Source organism: Cucurbita pepo, chromosome 13 (genome assembly GCF_057944985.1).
Source record: "Cucurbita pepo subsp. pepo isolate OVF chromosome 13, ASM5794498v1, whole genome shotgun sequence".
NCBI lineage: Eukaryota > Viridiplantae > Streptophyta > Magnoliopsida > Cucurbitales > Cucurbitaceae > Cucurbita > Cucurbita pepo.
Genome location: NC_141810.1, coordinates 12,056,757 through 12,077,367, shown reverse-complemented (window position 1 = coordinate 12,077,367; position 20,611 = coordinate 12,056,757). Strand labels below are relative to the sequence as shown.

Here is a 20,611-nt window from a genome sequence, read left to right as displayed (position 1 = left end):
TTTTTAATGAAAGTTCAAATAAATATTTTTTAATTAATATAATATATGTATATAAAATTGGGTTTTTGTCTCTTTCATATTACGCTAGTTGACGAACCCTTTATTTAAATTTGAGATTAAATATATAAAAAAAGAGATAAAATCCGGTTTTTTATTTATTTATAAAAGAATAAATAATTAATAATAATAATAATTAATTTTGGGAGAAGAGAGGAGGAGCGTGTGGAAATGGACCAAAGGCCCAAAAGTAGGGCCCACGAACAGCCCACTAAAGCCGACCACTTCCCTTTCTTTTGTAAAGGCACCGCCCAATTCCGCTCCGTCAACAGTGGAATAATATCACGCATCAAGTTAAAAGTAGACACGTGTCTTGTGTTTGTGAAATGACCATACTACCCTTCCTCAGTTACTCGGACTAAATTTTTAATTTTTAAATATTGTAAAGAGACACAGTAAGACTGATGACGATATGTAATGAGTCAAAACAGACAATATTTACTAACAGTGAACTTGAGCTGTTACAAATAATATAAGAGTCTGTCACTGACGGTGCGAGACACTAGTCGAAGCAGGACTAGATCCTTTCTATAGTAGATACGTGAAGCTCTCGAGCTATGCTTGAACAATGTTTTATAAAATTAATTAATTTATTGCTGGAATTGAATTATAATATGAACATTATGAATATTAATGTTGTGTTCAAATTTTTTTTTAAAAAAAAAACATAAAAAGTGTTCGTGATTATTCAAATCCATGGCGGTATATGTAGGCGCGAAGAAAAGCAAAGAATGGCCTAATCGATGGGGATGAGTTGAATTACTTGAAAGACAAGAAGAAGAAGAACAATAACAAAGCAACTCAGAGTTCGAGTTCATATAAATTCAATTCAAACGCTTTTTTCTTATATTAATCCAAACGACGGAGAAATCCCACCCACTGTTCTTCCAAATCCTGGCCAATTAGAAAAGAATCCTCTGGGCTCTCTTTGCTTTTCGCGAATCTTCCTTTTAGAGTTCTCTTTGATATATAACTTTCCGAAAAGGTTACTGGGTTTCTTGTAGCGATTGAAAATTCCCCTGTTTTTGGTGAGAAGAACGCATCATCGAATCAATCCCATTTGGGAAGATGGTTCAGAGAATTGTGGCGAACAAATTTGGAGTTCAAAGTGGTGTTAAAGGGGAGAGGAGAGTTGCGAGCTTCAAAACTAGTTCTTCCTTTTGTTCTTCTGCTCAAAACCCAGATGGCAAAAACAGAGCAGTTGATTTGAAGAAGACGATGAAGAAATCACGAGCTATCCAGCTTTCGGATTTGGATATCAGCTTAACATCATCGCCGATTAGAAAGAACATATCTCTGCCTGGTAAACCGCCACCGATTTGTTCGAATGTTTCGGAAATCAAGCAGAAACAGAATCAGAATCAGAATCAGCCATCCATGATTAGAACCAGCGATGGTTCGCCGAATTACATGAAATCCACGAGCTGTTTTGATGCAAGGAAAGAGGTTTCTCAGGTGAGTTCTCGAATTTGTAGCGATATTAAGAAACCCAGAAGGAGGAGTTTAGAGAATTCTGCTCATGGCTCTGTTACTGGCCTTAAGCCTACAAGGTGTTTGACAAAATGCTCCAGTGAAAAACTGGTTAGGACTTTGACGAAGACGCCTAGTTTTAAGAAGTCCTCGAGGGTGGCTCTGTGTGCAGACATGAATTCTCATAGAGCTACCTGTTCTTCCACTCTTAAAGACTCTAAGTTTCCAGCATACCTCATGCTGAGCCATGGGGCTACTGAGTCTGAAGGAACTTCAACCATGAAAGTTTGTCCTTACACTTACTGCTCGCTTAATGGCCATAGACATGCTCCGGTGCCTCCATTGAAGTGTTTCTTGTCTGCAAGGAGACGTTTGTTGAAGACCCAGAAGAATCTAAAAGTTGAGCCATCTGGTTGTGGAGTGAAAAGGGTTGATAATGCTGGTGGGGAAGTGCTAGATGAAGATATGATCCCAGAAGTTTTGGTAAACGATGGTGGGTTGGGTTTTTTTATTGAAATTTATGCTGAAAATAAGGTTGATGGTGCTGGATCAGTTGATCTAGATAGGGTAATGAATGGAGATTTTGCTGGTGTTTCGTCTTGTAACGTGCACGATGAAGCGGAGTTGAATGATGAAGGAGATAGCGAACGGGTTGCAGAGAACATCTCCAATGGATCCTTGGACTCTGAGGTTGGTTTAGGTGAAGATAGTGCTGGATCAGTCAATCTAGATAGCGTAATGAACGGAGATTGTGCTGGTGTTTCGTCTTATAACGTGCTCGATGAAGCGGAGTTGAATGATGGAGATAGCAAACTGGTCGTAGAGAGCATCTACGATGGATCCATGGACTCTGAGGTTGGTTTAGGTGAAGATGGTGCTGGATCAGTTAATCTAGATAGCATAATGAATGGAGATTGTGCTCGTGTTTCGTCTTGTAACGTGCGCGATGAAGCGGAGTTGAATGATGAACGAGATAGCAAACCGATCGTAGAGAACATCTCTGATGGATCCATGGACTCTGAGGTAACCGAAGGAATCTTCTTCCATGGTGATGAGTATGAGGACGATACTGGTTCGACCGATACCGAGATGGAAGAGTGGGAGGAGCAACAGTTCTTGAGCATGGAAAGTTATGGTTTGGATGAGGTTGAAGATCAATCAGAAGAGACTCATTTGCAGAATGGAGAACTTGCTGGATTTGGAACAGAGAAACAGCTCCCGGACAATGATCTCGTCTTACAAGAGGAATTACTCGATGCCGATATCGATACCGATACCGATACTGATACCGATAATCAAATAGACAGCCAAGAAAAGCTCGATGATTCAAACCATGGAGATGAGGCTGAAAATTCTGTTCAAGAAAGTTCTAACAAATCTGTAGAAGCTCACTTGTCTGATGAACAATGCCAAGATATCTCTGTCACTGAAACATCAGCAGTCCAGGAAATCACAGGTAATGAGGAGCTTAGTGATTTGAAGATGCAAGAAACTTCTTCGAACGATAACAGCATCGTGTCAGTCGCCATCGTGGAACGAAAAGAAGCAGCAAAGTTATCACGCACCGTAGTCGACTCGAGCCAAGAACTTGATCTTTGGAGCAAGAACTGGGAAGTGAATCCAAGAAGCAAGAGAGTAGGAGAAGAATCAGAAGATCCAAGGAGCTTCAATCCACGAGAACCCAATTACTTGCCATTGGTGGCAGACCCGGAAGCAGAGAAGGTAGATCTCAAGCATCAGCTGATAGATGACAGGAAAAATGCAGAAGAATGGATGGTTGATTACGCGCTCCGACGAACTGTCACGAAACTCGCCCCAGCTAAAAAGAAGAAGGTGGCGCTGCTCGTCGAGGCTTTCGAATCAGTCATGCCGACGACATCGAGATACGAACTCCATGTTCGGAATCATGCTTCTCGAGCTTTTACTCCGGCGAAACGCATTCAAGCTTGTTTTTGATGGTAGCAGTAGAGGTAACCCTCCAAACACCATCTTACAAAGTTCATTATAGAATATAGTGTTTGTAGCAGAAGATCAACAGCAGCAACTTGGTTGTATGTTTAGGATGTTAAAAGAAGCTAGATGAACTAATTTTGAGGTCTAATAGGAGTGTGACGATACTAAACCGTGTTAGAACGACATCTAAGTACGGTTAAAGGAGACTTCGGTCATTCAACTTTAGCTAGCTAAAGAAGGAACGAATCATGTCACTCGACGTTATGACGTGGTGGCTGGGAGATTATCTGTGCTTCCATGCATCCCTGTTGATGAACTGCTAGGTTTGAGAGTTTGTCATTGTGTGTGTCCTAAGTGCATCTTCATTCATAGGATGTAATTTGTGTGTGGTTGTGATGAAGGTGTACAATCAAAACCTATGCTAATCTCATGAACTTTCTTTTAATCATATCGTTCGGCTCCGGGTAAATTCAAACATCTAACATCTAGACATATTCATTAATTAGGTGAGTTATGTTCAAATTGGTTAAAAATAATGATTTTAAAGCAGATAGAGAAAGACTTATTTGATAGAAGTTTAGACCGCTCACTCTAGTTCGAGTTTCAGATACATAACTCAGATCATGAAAGAGGCGATCAAAATGGTACTCAAATCCATTACGATCCGAGTTTCAAATACATTGTACTTCCACTCAGGGCGAGGCCGCCACTCCAGCCTTAGACGGATCATAGAAGAGTGGGGAACCTCTCGCTGATTTTTGGAATTCGACATCAGGAAATGTTTTCACACCATTGACTGATATCGACTCATCTCAATCTTGAAGGAAAAGATCGACGATCTCAAGTTCTTTTACTCCATTCAGAAACTCTTTTCCGTCAGACAACTTGTAAGAGGTGAGAAGGCCCTTTACTACTCCGTCCCACATAGTGTATTACTATCGGCCCTACCAAACAACATCTACCTACATAAGCTCGATCAGTAAATAGGAAGGATCCGAGAGAAGTATGACATCCCGATTTCCCATTTTATGTTCATAGTTTTAAATACAATTGTATTAAAAAAAAATATACAATAATTTATCGATCGAATGTTATTTAAATTTAATCCCTCGGAATAATTCATCTTCAATTTATCCATATTTTTTTAATTCAATAATAAAATTTAATTTAATTTTGTTTATAAAAATATATGTGTTTCTCATTAACCAATCATACACAAATAAAATCTAATCTTAAATGAGACAGAAACAAACAAACCACGTGGGGACTTATGCTATAATAACTCATAATTAATGTTTATTGTTTTAATTATTTAATTAACTTTAAGGTTATTAGTGTTAATCTCTATTTCTAAATAAGTTAACTGAAGGATTATTTGCAACTCGATTTTAATCTCGAGTAAACTGTGACCTCTTGTTTATAAGGAATTGTCCTTTGATTTGCATGGTTACGAGTAGTTTTTTTTAGCTGATTCAATAAGTCTACCGTTTTTTAAAATCTTACTAAATAGGGAGCTGAGAACTCCGAGATAGTAAAAGTAAATTATTTGAACAGTGAAATCTCACATTTTTACTGGTTTAATAGAATCAATGATACTTAAAATAAAATACAATTACGAGAGTAAAAAATAATTATAATTATAAATAACTCATGAAGTATTGACTCATGAAAAATTAATTAGGTAAAAAATCTTAATTAATTAATTTTTCACCATAATCTATAGTCTATAAGATCTCGTTGTTTGTTTGTTCCTAAAAAAAAAAAAAAAAAAAAAAAAAAAAAAAAAAAAAAAAAACTTTAATAAATTTAATTGGATAAGATTATTTTTATTTTATTTTAATTTATCCATTTTTTATTAAAAAAAATTAAAACCATAATAAAGAAAATTGATTTAAATAAACATAAATTTCAAAAATAAAAAATAAAAAATAAAATTATTATTGGACGACGGTTTAAGTCTTAAATTTTCTATGGACTAAAATTTGTGGAGGAAAAAATAATAAAATAGTAATCCACGTGGCAGCATGTGCAAACCTGTAACAACAACAACTTACCATACTACAAAAATAAATAAAATAATAATAAACTAAGCTTACCTTATTTATATTAAATTTTTAATTAATTTCATCCAATAACAACAATTCATCATTCACATGATTAACATGAATAAATCCTTAATCGAGCGAACTAGACCAAACCGAGCCATTGACCAAACTAAACCGCACTCGAGCCAAGTCGACTCCTTTTGCATCTTCTTTATTCTCGTCGTTTTGTAATTGGTGCACACAGTTTATGAGTCTCATTAAACTATGCAATAAGTGTTATATTACGGTTCTCAATTATATTGTGTTGTGGTCGGTCGAGTTCACTCGTGAACATTTAGTTACGAGGAAAACACCCATTACCCGAGCAAGGAGAGAAGGAATTAAAGCTACTTGCTCGTGCCTAAGCCTCTCCAACAACTCTAACGACTCGAAATTTTTTACTTAATTTAAGGTGGCCACTATATACATATCATAACATTGAATTCGAGTCGTTACATCCAAAAACCATCAATCCAAGACGTCAGAGGACTTCATTGAAGAAGAAGAGGATCGCGTGGATCGACACACTCGAGTTGCTTCCATAAGATTGCTACATACCGCTCATCAATATGGCTAGCTATTGTAGGACGTGTCAGAAGTCAACTAGCTTAGGTAGTCAACTATTTAAAATTTTAATTAGTCATTTTTTCCATTAAAATTTAAAATCTAAAATAATAATAATAATAATAATAATAATAATAATAATAATAATAATAATAAAATTAGTATTAAATTAAAAAACTAAATTATTACCTAAAAAGGAAGTAAAAAACAGAACCAAGAGAAGTAAAAAGGTTAAAACGGCAATGGTAAAAAAGCGTTAGGCGCATATGGAAAGGCAATGTGTGATGGCCATTGGGAGTCGGAGTTTGTTGAGGAAATAAAAGGGAAGCCATTCAGAATATAATGTGCACTGTTCTCCTCTGTTTGGCGGCCGAGAAAATAATCTCTCTGCAACTTTCTCTGCCGAGAAAATATGAGTCCCGGAAGGAAAATTCTGGGGCTTTTCTTGGTCGGGATCTTCATCGGAACCGTAACCGGACAAACTGGATGCGATCCGTACATCGGAAAATGGGTATTGGATTCGGCTTATCCCTTGTATAACTCATCGGAATGTCCCTTCATTAGGAAGGAATATGATTGTGTCAAATACGGCCGTCCCGATCGCCGCTACCTTCAATTCCGGTGGCAGCCTCTCCACTGCGATTTGCCCAGGTTTTCTCTCTCTCTCTCTCCTCTTTCTCTCTCTACAATTTTAAATTTATTTATTTATTATTATTTTTTTTTTTTTTTTTGCATATTAAGAAAAAAAAAACACTTTTTGTGAATTTTTTTTATTTTTTATTTTTCCTTTTTGAAAAATAGAATGGTTTATCGAGTTTAGAGATGTTTTGTGGAATAAGGATGGAGAAGACTTCCTCGTGTCCATGTCCGACCACCTATTTCCGTCTCTATTCTTACAAAAAATTTCGTTTAGATTCGGGCGGGTAATTACTCGAGAACGAGGTCCGCCCGAGGAATTTTCTTTTTCGATTTTGTTTTTTATATATATATATATTTTTTTTATTCTCAATTATTATAATAATTCTTTAAAAAAACGCTTTTAAATGGATAATTAAATATTGTAATAAAATTAATAATGTTACGAAAATTTGTATTTTAGTATCAACTGTTTATTATTCTTATAATAATAAATAAAGAAACAGAAATATATCATTCGTCTCTATTTCTGTTAAACTAACTTATGGTCTGGAAATAATAATTTAATAATTTAATTTAAGTTTATAATGATTTAATTAAACTTAATGTTATTAATTATTTAATTTTTGGATTAATTATTTAATTTTTGGAACTTGTTACCTAAGCTATAGTTTTTTTTTTAATTTAAAATTTGTAGCACTTTAGGAACAATATTATTGTGGAACAATATTATTGTGTGATTGAAATTATTATTATTCACGTGTCTGTGATATGATTTTTCTTATAAAAGAAATGGAATAATAGGTTTAATAATTCTTTAATAAACTCATCCAGAGTCTTTAAAAAAACCAATTTAAAATATTTAAGAAACAAACAATTATTTATTATTATTAAATGGATCTTTTTATTTGGGTTGGGATTAGATTTATTTTTTATTTGGGTTGGGTTAAATTTTTAAAAATTAAAAATTAAAAATTTTGGTTAATCTGAACCAACATTTTTAAAATAATAATTTTAGTGATGAATGTAACGTGTATTATGGATAAATATATTTTTTAAAATAATTAAAAAAAAAAACTAACAACCCAACTCAACCCAATCTAAAAATAGAGGGTTGGGTTTATTCGAGTTGTTCAGGTCACTATCCCTACCAACTTGAGATATGAGGTTGGTCTAAAAAAAATTTCAAGCCCAATTTGACCCGTGGAGAACTCTAGTTTTTATAATAGAAAGTTGGGTTTGCTTGTGAGCTCTATTTGGATTGTTTGTGTCACCATTCTTGCCCAAATAATTTTCAAACCCAACCCGACCTGTGTAGACCTTTAGTTTTTTATAACAGGGGTTGTGTTGGGTTGTAAACTCTATCCCGATTGCTCGATCGGGTCACCAACCCAACTAAATAGATGATCTGTTGGGTTGGGTTGTAAACTCTATCTCGATTGCTCGATCGGGTCACCAACCCAACTAAACAGATGATCTGTTGGGTTGGGTGTAAACTCTATCTGGATTGCTCGATTGGGTCACCAACCCAACTAAACAGATGATCTGTTGGGTTGGGTTGTAAACTCTATCTGGATTACTCGATCGGGTCACCAACCCAACTAAACAGATGATTCTCAATAATTTGAACCTAAAACGAACCCAAAAAATCGTTTTTCAAGAACACGAAGACGAATCTAAGTAGTTTTTGAATGGATGAACACAGATTTGATGGAGAAGAATTTTTGAAGAGATTTAGGGAGAAGAAGATAATGTTCATTGGAGACTCCATAAGCATAAACCAATGGGAATCTCTTCTATGTATGCTTCATGCTGCTCTTCCTGACTCCACCGTCATTCAACAGTCCAATGAAACCTTTCGCTCCTACACATTCAAGGTTAGTGCATCCCGTACGTGTAACTTGACTTGTAGCGGTGTTTAAAATAAATCAGATGACTCGAAAAATCTGATCAATTCAATCCAACCCGTACGGTCTGAGTTGGGTTTAAAAATTTACGAACTAAACAATTGGGTTTGGTCTTAAAAAGCGTCCCAACTCAATCTAAACAGTTGAGTTTGGGAAACATTTAACATTGAGGAAGGTAGATTTGAAATTATTGACTGTCATGACGTACAAAAAACGCTATTAAAAATCTACGACAGTGCTCATTAGCTTTCATGTTATAGTATGTAATATGTTTTTGTTCACAAGAATGATCGATTTTTGCCCGCCGCAGGAGTATGGAACTTCGGTGATGCTATGTCTAAACCATTACTTGGTGGATATTGAAGTGGAAGACATTGGAAGAGTTTTGAAGCTTGATTCATTGAAATCTGGTGATCTATGGAAGGAGATGGATGTTTTGATCTTCAATACTTGGCTTTGGTGGAACCGCAGACAACCGGGTCAACCGTAAGCTAAATTCCTCTCACTTTTAGGGTTAGCAAGTTGAAATCGAGCTAGTCGGTTCGTTAGTTCGTTTTAGATAAAATTTTACAGTTTCAGTTGATTCCGTTTAGTTTTTATAGTCTTGAGTCGGTAGTTTAATAGGTAAGGTCAACCATAAGCTAAATTCCTCTTGCTTTTAGGGTTAGCAAGCCGAAATCGAGCTAGTGATTCATCAGCTCAACTTAGATACATTTTTTCAGTTTCAATTGGTCCGGTTTAGTTTCTATTAACGACTTAAGTCGATAGTTAATAGATAAGGTCAACCATAAGCTAAATTCCTCTTGCTTTTAGGGTCAGCAAGCCAAAATCGAGCTAGCGATTCGTCAACTCGGTTTAGATACATTTTTTCAGTTTCAATACGTTAACGGGTAAAAATCAACTCGAGATGACGTACGTATGTAAATTTTTGTATTTTGTGCAGATGGGATTACATTCAAATTGGGAACCAGAGAGTGAAGGACATGGATAGAATGAAAGCTTTTGAGCATGCATTAAGAACATGGGCAAAGTGGGTTGATTCAGAAGTTGATACACACAAAACCACACTCTTCTTCCAAGGAATTTCTCCCACTCACTACAAGTACATATATTTCAATATCTTTCCCTTTTATTTTATTGAAACTTTTAAAAATAAATATTTTTTTTAGACAAACTACATAATTAACGAAGAGTATTTTTATTAATTTAACCTAACTTAATCTCTAGAGTTTCATTGATTTCCCGAACTATAGTGTTTCACTGATTTCCTGAACTATAGTTAGATTATTTCATTAGAATGCGTGTCTAACAACACATTCAAAGAAAAAAAACGTACCAGTTTAGGAGGTTTTTATTCTTACGAATGCATGACTTGAACTCATTTCCTTTCATTTTTTTCTCGACAGTGGCAAAGACTGGAACGAGGCGGGAGCAAAAAATTGTGGGAACGAAACAAGTCCAGTAGCGGGATCAACATACCCAGGAGGTTTGCCAGCAGCATCATTCACACTCCAGAAAGTATTGAATGGAATATCAAACCCAGTTCACTTGCTCAACATAACAACTCTGTCTCAGCTTAGAAAGGATGCTCATCCAGGCACATACAGTGGCCTTAGAGAAATGGACTGCATACATTGGTGCATTGCTGGCCTTCCTGATGCTTGGAATCAACTTCTTTATGCAGCTCTAATTTCCTAGAACACATGTAATTATTACATAACAATTGTATGTGTTTCCAGCTACGGGTTTGTAATAGCCCTACAATAAGACTACTACTATATGCAAGCTACAACGGTTTTATGTGAAAAAGATCACTCAAAGATGGAAACGTTATTAAACTATCTTAACAATGGAACTATTATAGAAACGTAGAGAACTATCTATACAAGCACAATGGTTTTATGCGTAAAAAGAGATTTAAAGGGCACTATCATAAAAAGAAATTTACGATAAATGTTCATAAACTTGCAAATCTAACAAAATCACTTGAAATAAGGATGAAACATCTATTAACAGAAACTCAAAGATGGAAACGTTATTAAGCTATCTTACCAATGGAAATGTAGATAACTATCTTCCATGGTCTATCTTAACAATGGAGCTATTACAGAAATGTAGATAACTATCTATCAATGACTTTATTCTATGGTCTCTTCGACTGACCCCGTCATTCATATATGGAGCCCTTGTCTTTAGGGTTTCATATACGTGTAGAAAAGGTAGAAAATGTGTACTCTCAACTAAGAAAAAAGTACTCTCCTAAAAATGTTACCCTTTAAAGTACTACTCAACAGGCAGAGAAAAATGGAATACTACCCACAACTAGTACTTCAATAATTCTCTTATCCCTTAGAACACTACTCACACTTTCAGAAAATGTTATACTACTACAAGTACAAATAGACATAAACAAATACAAGTAACAACAAATAATAGGTCTCTTTCTCTAGTATCATTCAATATAGAACTCGGACTCTCAACTAAGAGGTCAGGGTTCAAATCTCCCACCTCGCATGAACAAAGATCTTATTTCTCTCGAATAATCCTCTGAGTGCAACCATTCACGGTTCTGTCCCACCTTGAATAATCGACATTTTAAGGTGGTTTACCATTTGGTACATAGTTTCATAAACTATTGAATGGTACATAGTTTCATAAACATCTGCAGAACAACTCAAAAGATAAAGAAGTATCGTTAATTTCTCATGCCCGTTCCAAGTTCGAAGTACCATTTGTACAAATAAGAACCCCCTTTGTTACATGATTTCTTCTTCATATAGATAGATATAGGATCTATGGAGCAATTACTTAGAAGTACATTTTGTGCAACAGCCCTTCCTATTTGATAGAAAAGAATCCTATGATCCTGAACCGATCTTACCTGGGATCGCAAATCCCAAGTTTGTCTATGAGGAGCCGATCTAATTATATTAGTGTCTATAATTGATTTCTTCTGCATAATAAGGACTTAATAGCCTAATGCTCGAAGTATAAAGTAACGAGACTAAACTTATGATGCAACCTTTTTCGGAGGAGTCGGGAACTGGGTATGGGATCAATAGCTGTTAGCAGTCCTACAAATTACAGCCCTCAGTTAAGAAGAAAATGAAACGACCCATTAACAGAGATGGCTCTTTATTGAGTAATGATATTATGGTAAGTTCTGGAAACAGAGAACCAGAAAGAACAAATCTATACAGAAAGACAACAAGACTCTAACAATTGATACATATAACTTGTGGTATCATATATATACACAAAGGTGAATTGATGAAACACTTGTAACAAATTTCAATCTACTTGTCTTAGTGAAACTTACATGATCTGTGTGAGTACAAGACCCCGATAAACACGATTGTACTTCCAGCATCCAGTTTGCATCTCTTTTTCAACGAGGCTGGTGAATGAACCTTGGAGTGTGTTTGGGGCTCCTGCACTTGGCTGACTTCTCATTGTACTTTGCAGGACAAACTGGAGCCTTTGGAGATTTTGGAATGACTAGATCCTCCAATAATCTTTTGGCATCCATTTCATGGCTTGCACCTATCAAATTCCAATATGGTAAGGTCAGGATCTTGTACTCAAATTATACTTCTTTTATGAACGAGATTAAAGGCACACCTTTTATGAGATTCTTAGGAGCGGTTGGTTTAATATCAGGCTTTTCATCTGCTTCAGTTGATTGAACCATAGCCTCAAACTCCGCCTCTTCCAGATCAAGAAACTCTTCTGTCGTGACAAAATCATTGGTACTGCTGTCGAAATCATCTTCCTGATGTTGGCTTAACCAGTAGTACTGGAACCACGGCGACGTGACGAGTTCCCACCATTCTGGAGAGAAATCCTCGACATTACGAAGAGCAAACGGAACGAAGATTGGAGCATTGGGGTTCAATGGAAAACTTCTTCCAGACAATAATGTCATCCTTACTGATTATCCAATTCTTTCAACCAACAGCTGTTCTAAGAGTCTTAACAGGCCACAAACCTGGAAAGTTTGGATATGAGATACTTGATTGACTAAACAATCATGCTAACTAAGGTATGCAAAGAGTGTTTAATTGAACATAAAACTAAAAACATAGCAATCTTTCTCTTTCAATTAGGCAGAAAACAAGAAGAATCCTGTCTCTAAAAGGGAGCTATACGCTTGATGAACTTCGAATGAAAAGCACGGTATAGAAAGTTTTTAAGAACTTCAAAGAACAGAGACTAAATTCTCAATAGAGTGGTAAATCTATTTACTGTCGTGTCCCTTAAATCCAGGCGCTCGAAGAACAACCCTATTACATTTTGCTTTCTCTTATTGAGAATACAAGATCATACCAATGAACGGGGATTTGATTGGATTTAGTTCATAAGTATTTTGATTCATTCGGTTCTTAACGAATTAAAACCATAACGAGTTAAAAATTACATCGATCCGAAGATCCAATCCCTACACAAATGATATTGCAACGATCATTCAAAAGAAAAAAAAAGCAAACGAACATAGATGCAGGAACAATAATCGAACTGTGTTCAGTTTAATCGCACGCATTAGCATCAAACAGAGCATCGTTCCAATTTCAAATTACAACGAACACTCGACAGAAACCCTAGATGAAGACAGAAACCCTAGATGAAAACAGAAACAGAATCGTCAAGATTTGAAACGATAGTTCTTGTTACCGTTACTGTGAAGAAAGAGAGCTTTGTCGGAGTGATCAATGAAATGGTAAGAAGAAGAAGAAGAAGAACCGAAGCAGAAGGTAAGGGATTGCCGAAGCTGAGGTTCGGATTGTCTTTTGAAACTGCTTTTATGAAAAGCGAAACATAATGAACGGTTAGGATGGTGGTGAGGGGAATTGATCGGACGGCTGGAATGAGGTAACGGGAGAGATATTTTTGATTCGGTGTAAAGCACAAGCAATGATTGGGGCAGTGCTTAAATAATGTTTGGCCCTACTAATCCTTTGCCAAATGTCATCAATGGCCTCCTAAGGTTCGGTTACAACCCTCCGCTGGTTCGGTTACGAGGCTAGGCTGTTTTGATAACGTTCTCGTTTCCTATTTCTTAATTTGTATTCATCGGTTTAAAACTAAAAACAAAAACAAAAACCTCGAGAACTAAAACAAAAATCAAGTATCATATTAGATGAACACGACTCTCCATGATGGTATAATATTGTCCACTTTGAGCATAAACTCTTGTGGTTTTGCTTTAGGCTTCCCCAAAAGACCTCATACCAATGGAGTTAGTATTCTTTGATTATAAACCTATGATCATTCCCTACTTAACCGATGTGGGACTTTCATCATCCAACACGAACAATATAGTATGTCTAATGACACTGACTGAGTTTACGTGAGTTCGTTCTAAAAGTTTGATTTAGGTAAGATTGTTAACACATTTTTAATAGATATATGAGCACAACAAGGCCACAAACTGTTTCTGTATTAATTTTATATCAATATGCCTAACAAGAAAACAATCATCGGAAGGCACTTTGTCTATCCCAGTTTGGCAAGGAATGCTCAGAATCAATGCTCAAATCCTTACTGAGAGTTCTGCTTGATCTCGTAGGCCCTGGAAGCCCCTTCAACCCCGGCGACCTTTGCTGCTGAAACCCCCTTCTGCCGCTGCTAATTCCGACCTCACTCGCCGTTGAAGTCACCAAACAGAGCAGCTTTGTCTTGCACGGCGAGTTCCCATCGGAGCAGCTGTCCAATCCCCCTGCTGGCCTTAGCTTGGGGGAGCTCAAGGATCTTGCTTTTGCCTTTGCAGATTCAGTGGCCGCCATGTATGCTGGCACCAGTGGGGAGCTTGAAAATGAGCTGTTTGAGTCTATTCCGCCTCCCAGTGAACGCTGCTTCTTGTGGTGGGAGAGTTTTTTCAGAGCTGGATTTTGATATGGAGATTGGTTGGGGAGTTCTTCTGTGTTTTTTGTTGGTGGGTTTGGATTTGAGGTGAAAATTGAGTCCAAATCTTCGAGTTCTTTGCTTTTGGAGAGCTGGGTGTCGACCCATTGGTCTAGCCAGTATCTCCATCTTCCTCTTACCTTCTTTCGTTCGGACTCCGTAGATCTCTGCAAAATGGTGGAGGTGTTAGGATCACACGACAACACACCCTTGATCTAGATGAACACAAAGAACAGTAGATAAAGAAATATTGGCTAAAGGTTTATATTGATAACTTAAATGAAAATACATGTTTGAAGCTCTTATAAGTATATATATAGTTCAGTTTAGTTTATCGTATATAACTTTACCAGATATAACCTATATAATTATCTACCATATATGGGTTTTTACTATTCATACCTATTTAACAATTTATCATTTACCGTTTTACTATGTATAACCGTGGACTAAGCTATAAAAAATTCGGCTCCATAACCTAATAGGATCATAAATTTGACTTCAGAAAGCAAAGGAACAATGTTTGTTTTATAAAGGGTTGATTAGTACTATTTACCCTGTGGGCGAACAAGTATTCCTTGACTCGCTCTCTCCTTACCACTGCTTCTTTTCTGCTACAAAACACTGCATCGGCTTCTTCTTTTGATAGTAGGCTGTCATCCCACCTTTGATCGTTGGAATCCAACTTCAAAATCAATGAACAATGGAAAAAGTGAATGAGAAAACAATAGTCCTACTTTCATTAGAAATGGAGATCTTTTGTAGATCATAGGTCTTTAAAGAAGAGTCCGACGTAACAGTCCAAGTCGACGGCTAGCAGATATTGTCCTCTTTAGGCTTTCCCTTTCGGGTTTTCCTTCAAGGTTTTTAAAACGCCTCTGCTAGGGAGAGGTTTCCACACCCTTATATAAAGAATGTTTCGTTCTCCTCCTCAACCGATGTAGGATCTCACAATCCACCCCCCCCCCCCTTCGGCGTCTAGTGTTCTTGCTGGCACACCGCCTCGTATCCACCCCCTTCGGGCTCGCATATCGCCCAGTGTCTAGCTTTGATACCATTTGTAACAGCCCAAGTCTACCGCTAGCGGCCTCGTATCTACCCCTTCGGGCTCGCATATCGCCTAGTGTCTAGCTCTGATACCATTTGTAACAGCCCAAGTCCACCGCTAGCAGATATTGTCCTCATTGGGCTTACCCTTTCAGGCTTCCCCTCAAGGTTTTTAAAACGCGTCTGCTAGGGAGAGGTTTCCACACCCTTGTAAAGAATGCTTCGTTCTCCTCCCCAACCGATGTAGGATCTCACACATGCTAAGCCTATGAAACGACTTGTTGTCTCAATTGGCTGTATTAAGAAACAGTAATATCATCAAACCAACCAGTTCTTAACAGAGTTGATCAATCAATATAGCTATACTTTGATTTGGCCTACCTTTATGATCCTATCTCTCAAGCTCTGAAACTGCTTCGTTTCAGGAGAATTGAAAGTGTTTTGAGGAGGGTGAAGCCTATTTGAATAGACTTGTGATTGTATGCTAACGATGGACTGCAAGCACTTCAAAGTGGCAATGGCTTGGCGCCTAACAGCTCTCCCTCTAATAATTGCTTGTAGCTTCACTATTCCTTTCAGTGCTCTCAATGCCTTTCTCGCCTGCAAGTACATTCTTTACTTAATGATTCAAATATCACTGCGTAGAACAAGGCTGGAGAATCAAATTGTATACCCAAGTTAGGAAAAAGTTCTGATATTCCCTTCCTCCTGTTTCTAGTCTTTTAGCTCATGAGTATCATATTCATCCAAAAGACTAAGTTCTTGAATGATTCTTCCTTAAAAAGAAAAGATTAGAGTACAAGATTTCAAATCTAGCTCCATGGGTTCTACTTTTTTGAGCTCAGACAGTAACAGTACCAATTTGTTTCAGCATGTTCATTCTTATTCCCTTGAATTAAATGAGAAAGTATGGTCAGAAAGTACTCACAAGGAAGCCACGGAAAGCGGTTTGGATAGTAATAGCAGCAAACTCATGGATTTCCCTTTCACGCCTAAGAAGATCAGATGGAGGGGCCTTCTTGAGAGGCTTACAGGGTTCTTCTGCAGCATTTTGTTGATGAGATTGAGGGGTCCCTGTGAGCCACACAACCTCAACAGCAGCCTTAGCTGCTGCAACTGCCGCTTCGGCCGCTGCGGTAGTCGCAATGGCCACAGAAAGAGCCTGTTTCCTCTCCTCTTCCTCCTCTTCTCGTCTCATCGTCGCTTTTGATGGCAACGGCGCTGTCAGTGTGGCTAGTCTCTTGTTCCTCATCCTTCCAAACACCCATTTCCACCTCTTTTGCTTCTGAGAAAACAACATTTATTGGCATTGATGATTAGTTGAAGACATGTTACAAAATCAAGCAATATATCCATCCATCTATCTTTACCTTCTCAGGCTTTGTCTGTGTCTCTGAAACGAAAAGCTTCTTGACTAAATAAAACCAGCCCTTCTTGTTGCCCATTTGAGAGCACCAGCAAGCAATCAATGAGCAACGGAAATAGAATAGTAACTAAACTAATCTCAATCCCAACGTTGGGAAAATATTCGGTTCTAGAACAGATGAAAATAAAACCAGAACCCCATTTGCAGAACCACAAAAAGTTGTCCAAGTAACACAAAAAATGAATCAAGGGTCCTTCAAAATTCAATCCCAATTACAGAAAAAAAGTAGAGGAAGCCATTGAAGAACCTTCAAAAGGGAGCTTGAAGCCATCAACAGGAGAAAACAATGGAGGAGACATTTCATCGAACACCTTGTAGGCAAAAAAACCCAGAACCAGAACCAGAACCAGACCCAGATCTTCCCCAAATCATCAGAAACTCTGAAAGAAGAAGAACCCAAATGGACAAAACGTGAAAAGACGTCAACTCAATACTTTCATGTTTTGTGAATTCATGCGTTCTTAGCTCTTTGAGATGAGTTTGAATTGCTTGCTTCCAGTTTTGTGGGCCTTTCAATCACAAATTGTGAAAAGAAAAAGAGTGGCAGAGGACTGAGAGGTCTACCTTTTGTGGGAACCCTTCCTTCAGTGGGTTCTTGAGAAGAAAAAAATCCTTGTGACTTCTAATGGGTCCTCCCATTCCTTTGTCACAGCCTTTACTTTTTCTCTCAAATGCATCAAACATATTCAAATGCCTGTTGGGTACCAAATTACCGAATTGCCTCTTCATTCCAATAAATTTATCAACTATTTTATTTATTTATTTATTTTTAATTAGGATTGTTCAATTGACCCCGCAAACCCCAATTATGGATCCCAAACTATAAAAATTGGGAAATTAAAAATTCAGTTAGCTCATGGGTTGACATTTTTCAATTGGGTCAACTCGATCCAACTCGACCAACCTGAAAATGGGTTGACATCTTTTCTATTGGGTCAACTCAACCAACTTGAAAATAAGGTTTCAACTCAACCCTACCCTACCTCGCCCTATTTTAAAGATTATTATTGATAGGTTATCACTTGTAAATGTAACATACACCGTGAATAAGTATGAATTTTTTAAAACAATTAAAAAAAATAACTTAACAACCTAACCCAACCACGCTGTATTTTCAGTTGGTTGAGTCATCAATCCACCCAGCCAAGATTTTAAATTGGTTTAAAAGATTTTTACACTCCAACTCATTCCAGACCGTATGCAAAAAACGCTCCTAATAAAATAATAAATAAATAAATAATATAATATAATAATAATAATAATAATAATAAAACGTAGCTTAAATTTATATTTGAATATTTAAAAAATAATAATAAATAGTTTTCAGCATGATTGATAAAGCAGTCATTATTAGTCAAAGTACTAACTCATGCACCAAACCATGTGTAATTTAAGACATGTTCCTGTGAAGCCTTTATTTTTTTTTGGGGTTATTTAGAAAAATTATAATTAATATTTATAAATAAATAAATAAATAATTTATGGATTTAAAATGGTTCTCAAAACAAATAAATAGTACAGAGTGGAAACAGTATTTTATTGTTTTTATTTGTTTTTTTAGTACTTTCTAAGCTCTTTATTCTCCTATTATTTACTATTTTTCATTTTCTTTTTATAATTTCAATTAATTTTCCAAAAATAATATTTTATTTTTTATTTTTCAACTTTTACCCATATTTTAATTTCATGAATTAAAATATTCAAATATAAATTTAATTAATTTTAATTAATTTCATGAATTTTAATTTTAATTTGTAAATCTCCACTTTTAGATTTATTGTCTTAAATAATAAAATCCGCCAATATTTAATTTTTTTGAACTAAGCTCACTAACACTAAATTTTTAATTTTATTAAATTATACCTTTAATTTAATTTCGGCTAATTCGCTCGTAGAAAGTAATATATAAATCTTCATAAATCTATTAATTTTAATAAAATAAAGGGTTAGCTAACCATTACACAAATTAAATCCTCGAACAACTTTAGTAAAATTAATAAATTAGCAAAAAATTAAAAAACGAAGCTCTAATATTATTTTTTTAATAATTTATTGAATATATAAGATATAACTTTTTTTTTTTAACTATATTTTCAGAAAGAACTTATTAAAAGGTTAAAATTGTAATACTTATAAAGTTTAAGGTTAAAATGGTAATACTTATTTAATTTTTCGATTTAATTTGATAAAAAGGATAAATAAATAAATAAATAATGGTTTGAAGTAATTATAACGATGGGTAACTACTTTTTAAAAATGAATGATGAGAGGGAGAGAGAAAGAGGAATGAAGGGTAAAATGGGAAATTTGAAGAGTTGAAAGGGATGAGAGAATGGGAGAATGTAAGAAAGAAAACAAAGCATAATGGTTGAATGGAACAGGGATGCCAGCTGGTAGTGGGACCCACAAAATGGGCCCTCTCATCATATATTCTCACCTTTATTTATTTATTTTTTTTTTAAATATTATTATAAATATTCTATATAGTTCAAGACGTTATATATTAAATAAAATAAATTTCACATTATCCATTAATATATAAGAATATACTATAATGGAAAATAAGAAATTCTCTATAGTAAATAATCCTCCATTGGTAAGGGTGTTTATGTAATTTAAGAATCCTATCTGTTTTGATTATCCCACTCGAACTATATATATATTAAATTGGATTAATTTTTTTTTCGATTTGGGTTAAGTTGAATTTTTGAAAAATCGAAAAATCGAGTCAATTTGTGAGTTGACATTTTTTTTTTTGTCGGATCAACCTGTACAACTTGAAAATAATGTTATAATTCAACCCTGCACTATTTTTTTTATATTATTATAAAAATTTAATATATTTGATCATTGTAACTGAGGTTAATGATGCTTGGAACTTGTGAATATTTGACATTTGAGTTTTGCGAGATTTTAGTTATTGATATAACATGTAGATAAATAATTTTTTAAAAATAATACTCGAGAACCCAATTCAACCGAACTCGAAAATAGAGGATTGAGTTGGGTTGTGTTGTGAATTTTGTTCGGATTGCTCAGATCGCGAACCCAATCGCACTTTTAATGGCAGCAAACTCGCGATTGTGCGACACTCACTTTCCAACGACAAGTTAGCTAAGCCAATTCGTTCTTGCGCCGCCTACGGCCAAGCGACGTATGCTCGAGCCTCTGGCCTCGGTCTTAAGAGAAGGTTTTAGAAAACGAGGGCAGAGAGAGATTTTTGAAAGAGACGTTATATAAGCAAGCAGGAGAAAAATAACAACAGCTTACAGTATATAACCTTGGGTAGGGAGAAGTTGACAACTAGTCGTATCCCCCTATAGTACATTCTTAGACATTTCATGTCTGACAGCTCTAGACATGATATTTTTGAAACGTCATACTCCCTAGAAATACAAAAGTAAAACAAGAATATGAAAAGACATAAAGAGTTGGGCTTGTAATGAGCATGTGGCCATGGACAACACGCCTTGGACGAGTATGACCGTGACACTTTGCTCACTTCTCGTTTTTCATTGAACAGTTCAGATTTCATCGTTATTTTCCAACTAAAATTAAAAAGGTGG

At 35.9% G+C, this 20,611-nt stretch overlaps 4 protein-coding genes across 7 annotated transcripts; 2 read left to right on the top strand and 2 right to left on the bottom strand.

Moving 5' to 3' along the window:
- Positions 1-783: 783 nt before the first annotated feature.
- On the top strand, positions 784-3,928 carry LOC111808939 (uncharacterized). Its single transcript, XM_023695191.2, has one exon. It carries the CDS (start codon positions 1,126-1,128, stop codon positions 3,481-3,483), a length of 2,358 nt encoding a protein of 785 aa, XP_023550959.2. The 5' UTR covers positions 784-1,125; the 3' UTR covers positions 3,484-3,928.
- Positions 3,929-6,478: 2,550 nt separating this feature from the next.
- LOC111809356 (protein trichome birefringence-like 41) lies at positions 6,479-10,463 on the top strand. Its single transcript, XM_023695803.2, has 5 exons — positions 6,479-6,779; positions 8,470-8,641; positions 8,982-9,157; positions 9,615-9,773; positions 10,078-10,463. Exons 1-5 carry the CDS (start codon positions 6,541-6,543, stop codon positions 10,367-10,369), a joined length of 1,038 nt encoding a protein of 345 aa, XP_023551571.2. The 5' UTR covers positions 6,479-6,540; the 3' UTR covers positions 10,370-10,463.
- LOC111809357 (protein EARLY RESPONSIVE TO DEHYDRATION 15) lies at positions 10,134-13,491 on the bottom strand. 2 transcript variants are annotated; one of them, XR_015411492.1, is made up of 4 exons: positions 13,343-13,491; positions 12,293-12,659; positions 11,991-12,214; positions 10,134-10,365 (listed from the first exon to the last, which is right to left on the bottom strand). XR_015411492.1 is itself a non-coding variant. In XM_023695805.2 (3 exons), exons 2-3 carry the CDS (start codon positions 12,594-12,596, stop codon positions 12,060-12,062), a joined length of 459 nt encoding a protein of 152 aa, XP_023551573.1. In that variant the 5' UTR covers positions 12,597-12,659; positions 13,343-13,491; the 3' UTR covers positions 11,790-12,059. The 2 variants fall into 2 exon arrangements, 1 of the variants encoding a protein (XP_023551573.1); XM_023695805.2 differs by lacking the exon at positions 10,134-10,365 and having other exon boundaries at positions 11,790-12,214.
- Positions 13,492-14,076: 585 nt separating this feature from the next.
- LOC111809354 (protein IQ-DOMAIN 11) lies at positions 14,077-17,740 on the bottom strand. 3 transcript variants are annotated; one of them, XM_023695799.2, is made up of 6 exons: positions 17,610-17,740; positions 16,990-17,425; positions 16,548-16,904; positions 16,001-16,219; positions 15,129-15,257; positions 14,077-14,739 (listed from the first exon to the last, which is right to left on the bottom strand). In XM_023695799.2, exons 2-6 carry the CDS (start codon positions 17,062-17,064, stop codon positions 14,146-14,148), a joined length of 1,374 nt encoding a protein of 457 aa, XP_023551567.1. In that variant the 5' UTR covers positions 17,065-17,425; positions 17,610-17,740; the 3' UTR covers positions 14,077-14,145. The 3 variants fall into 3 exon arrangements, with proteins under 3 accessions (XP_023551567.1, XP_023551568.1, XP_086972930.1); XM_023695800.2 differs by having other exon boundaries at positions 15,171-15,257; positions 16,990-17,711; XM_087116804.1 differs by having other exon boundaries at positions 16,990-17,707.
- Positions 17,741-20,611: the final 2,871 nt, after the last annotated feature.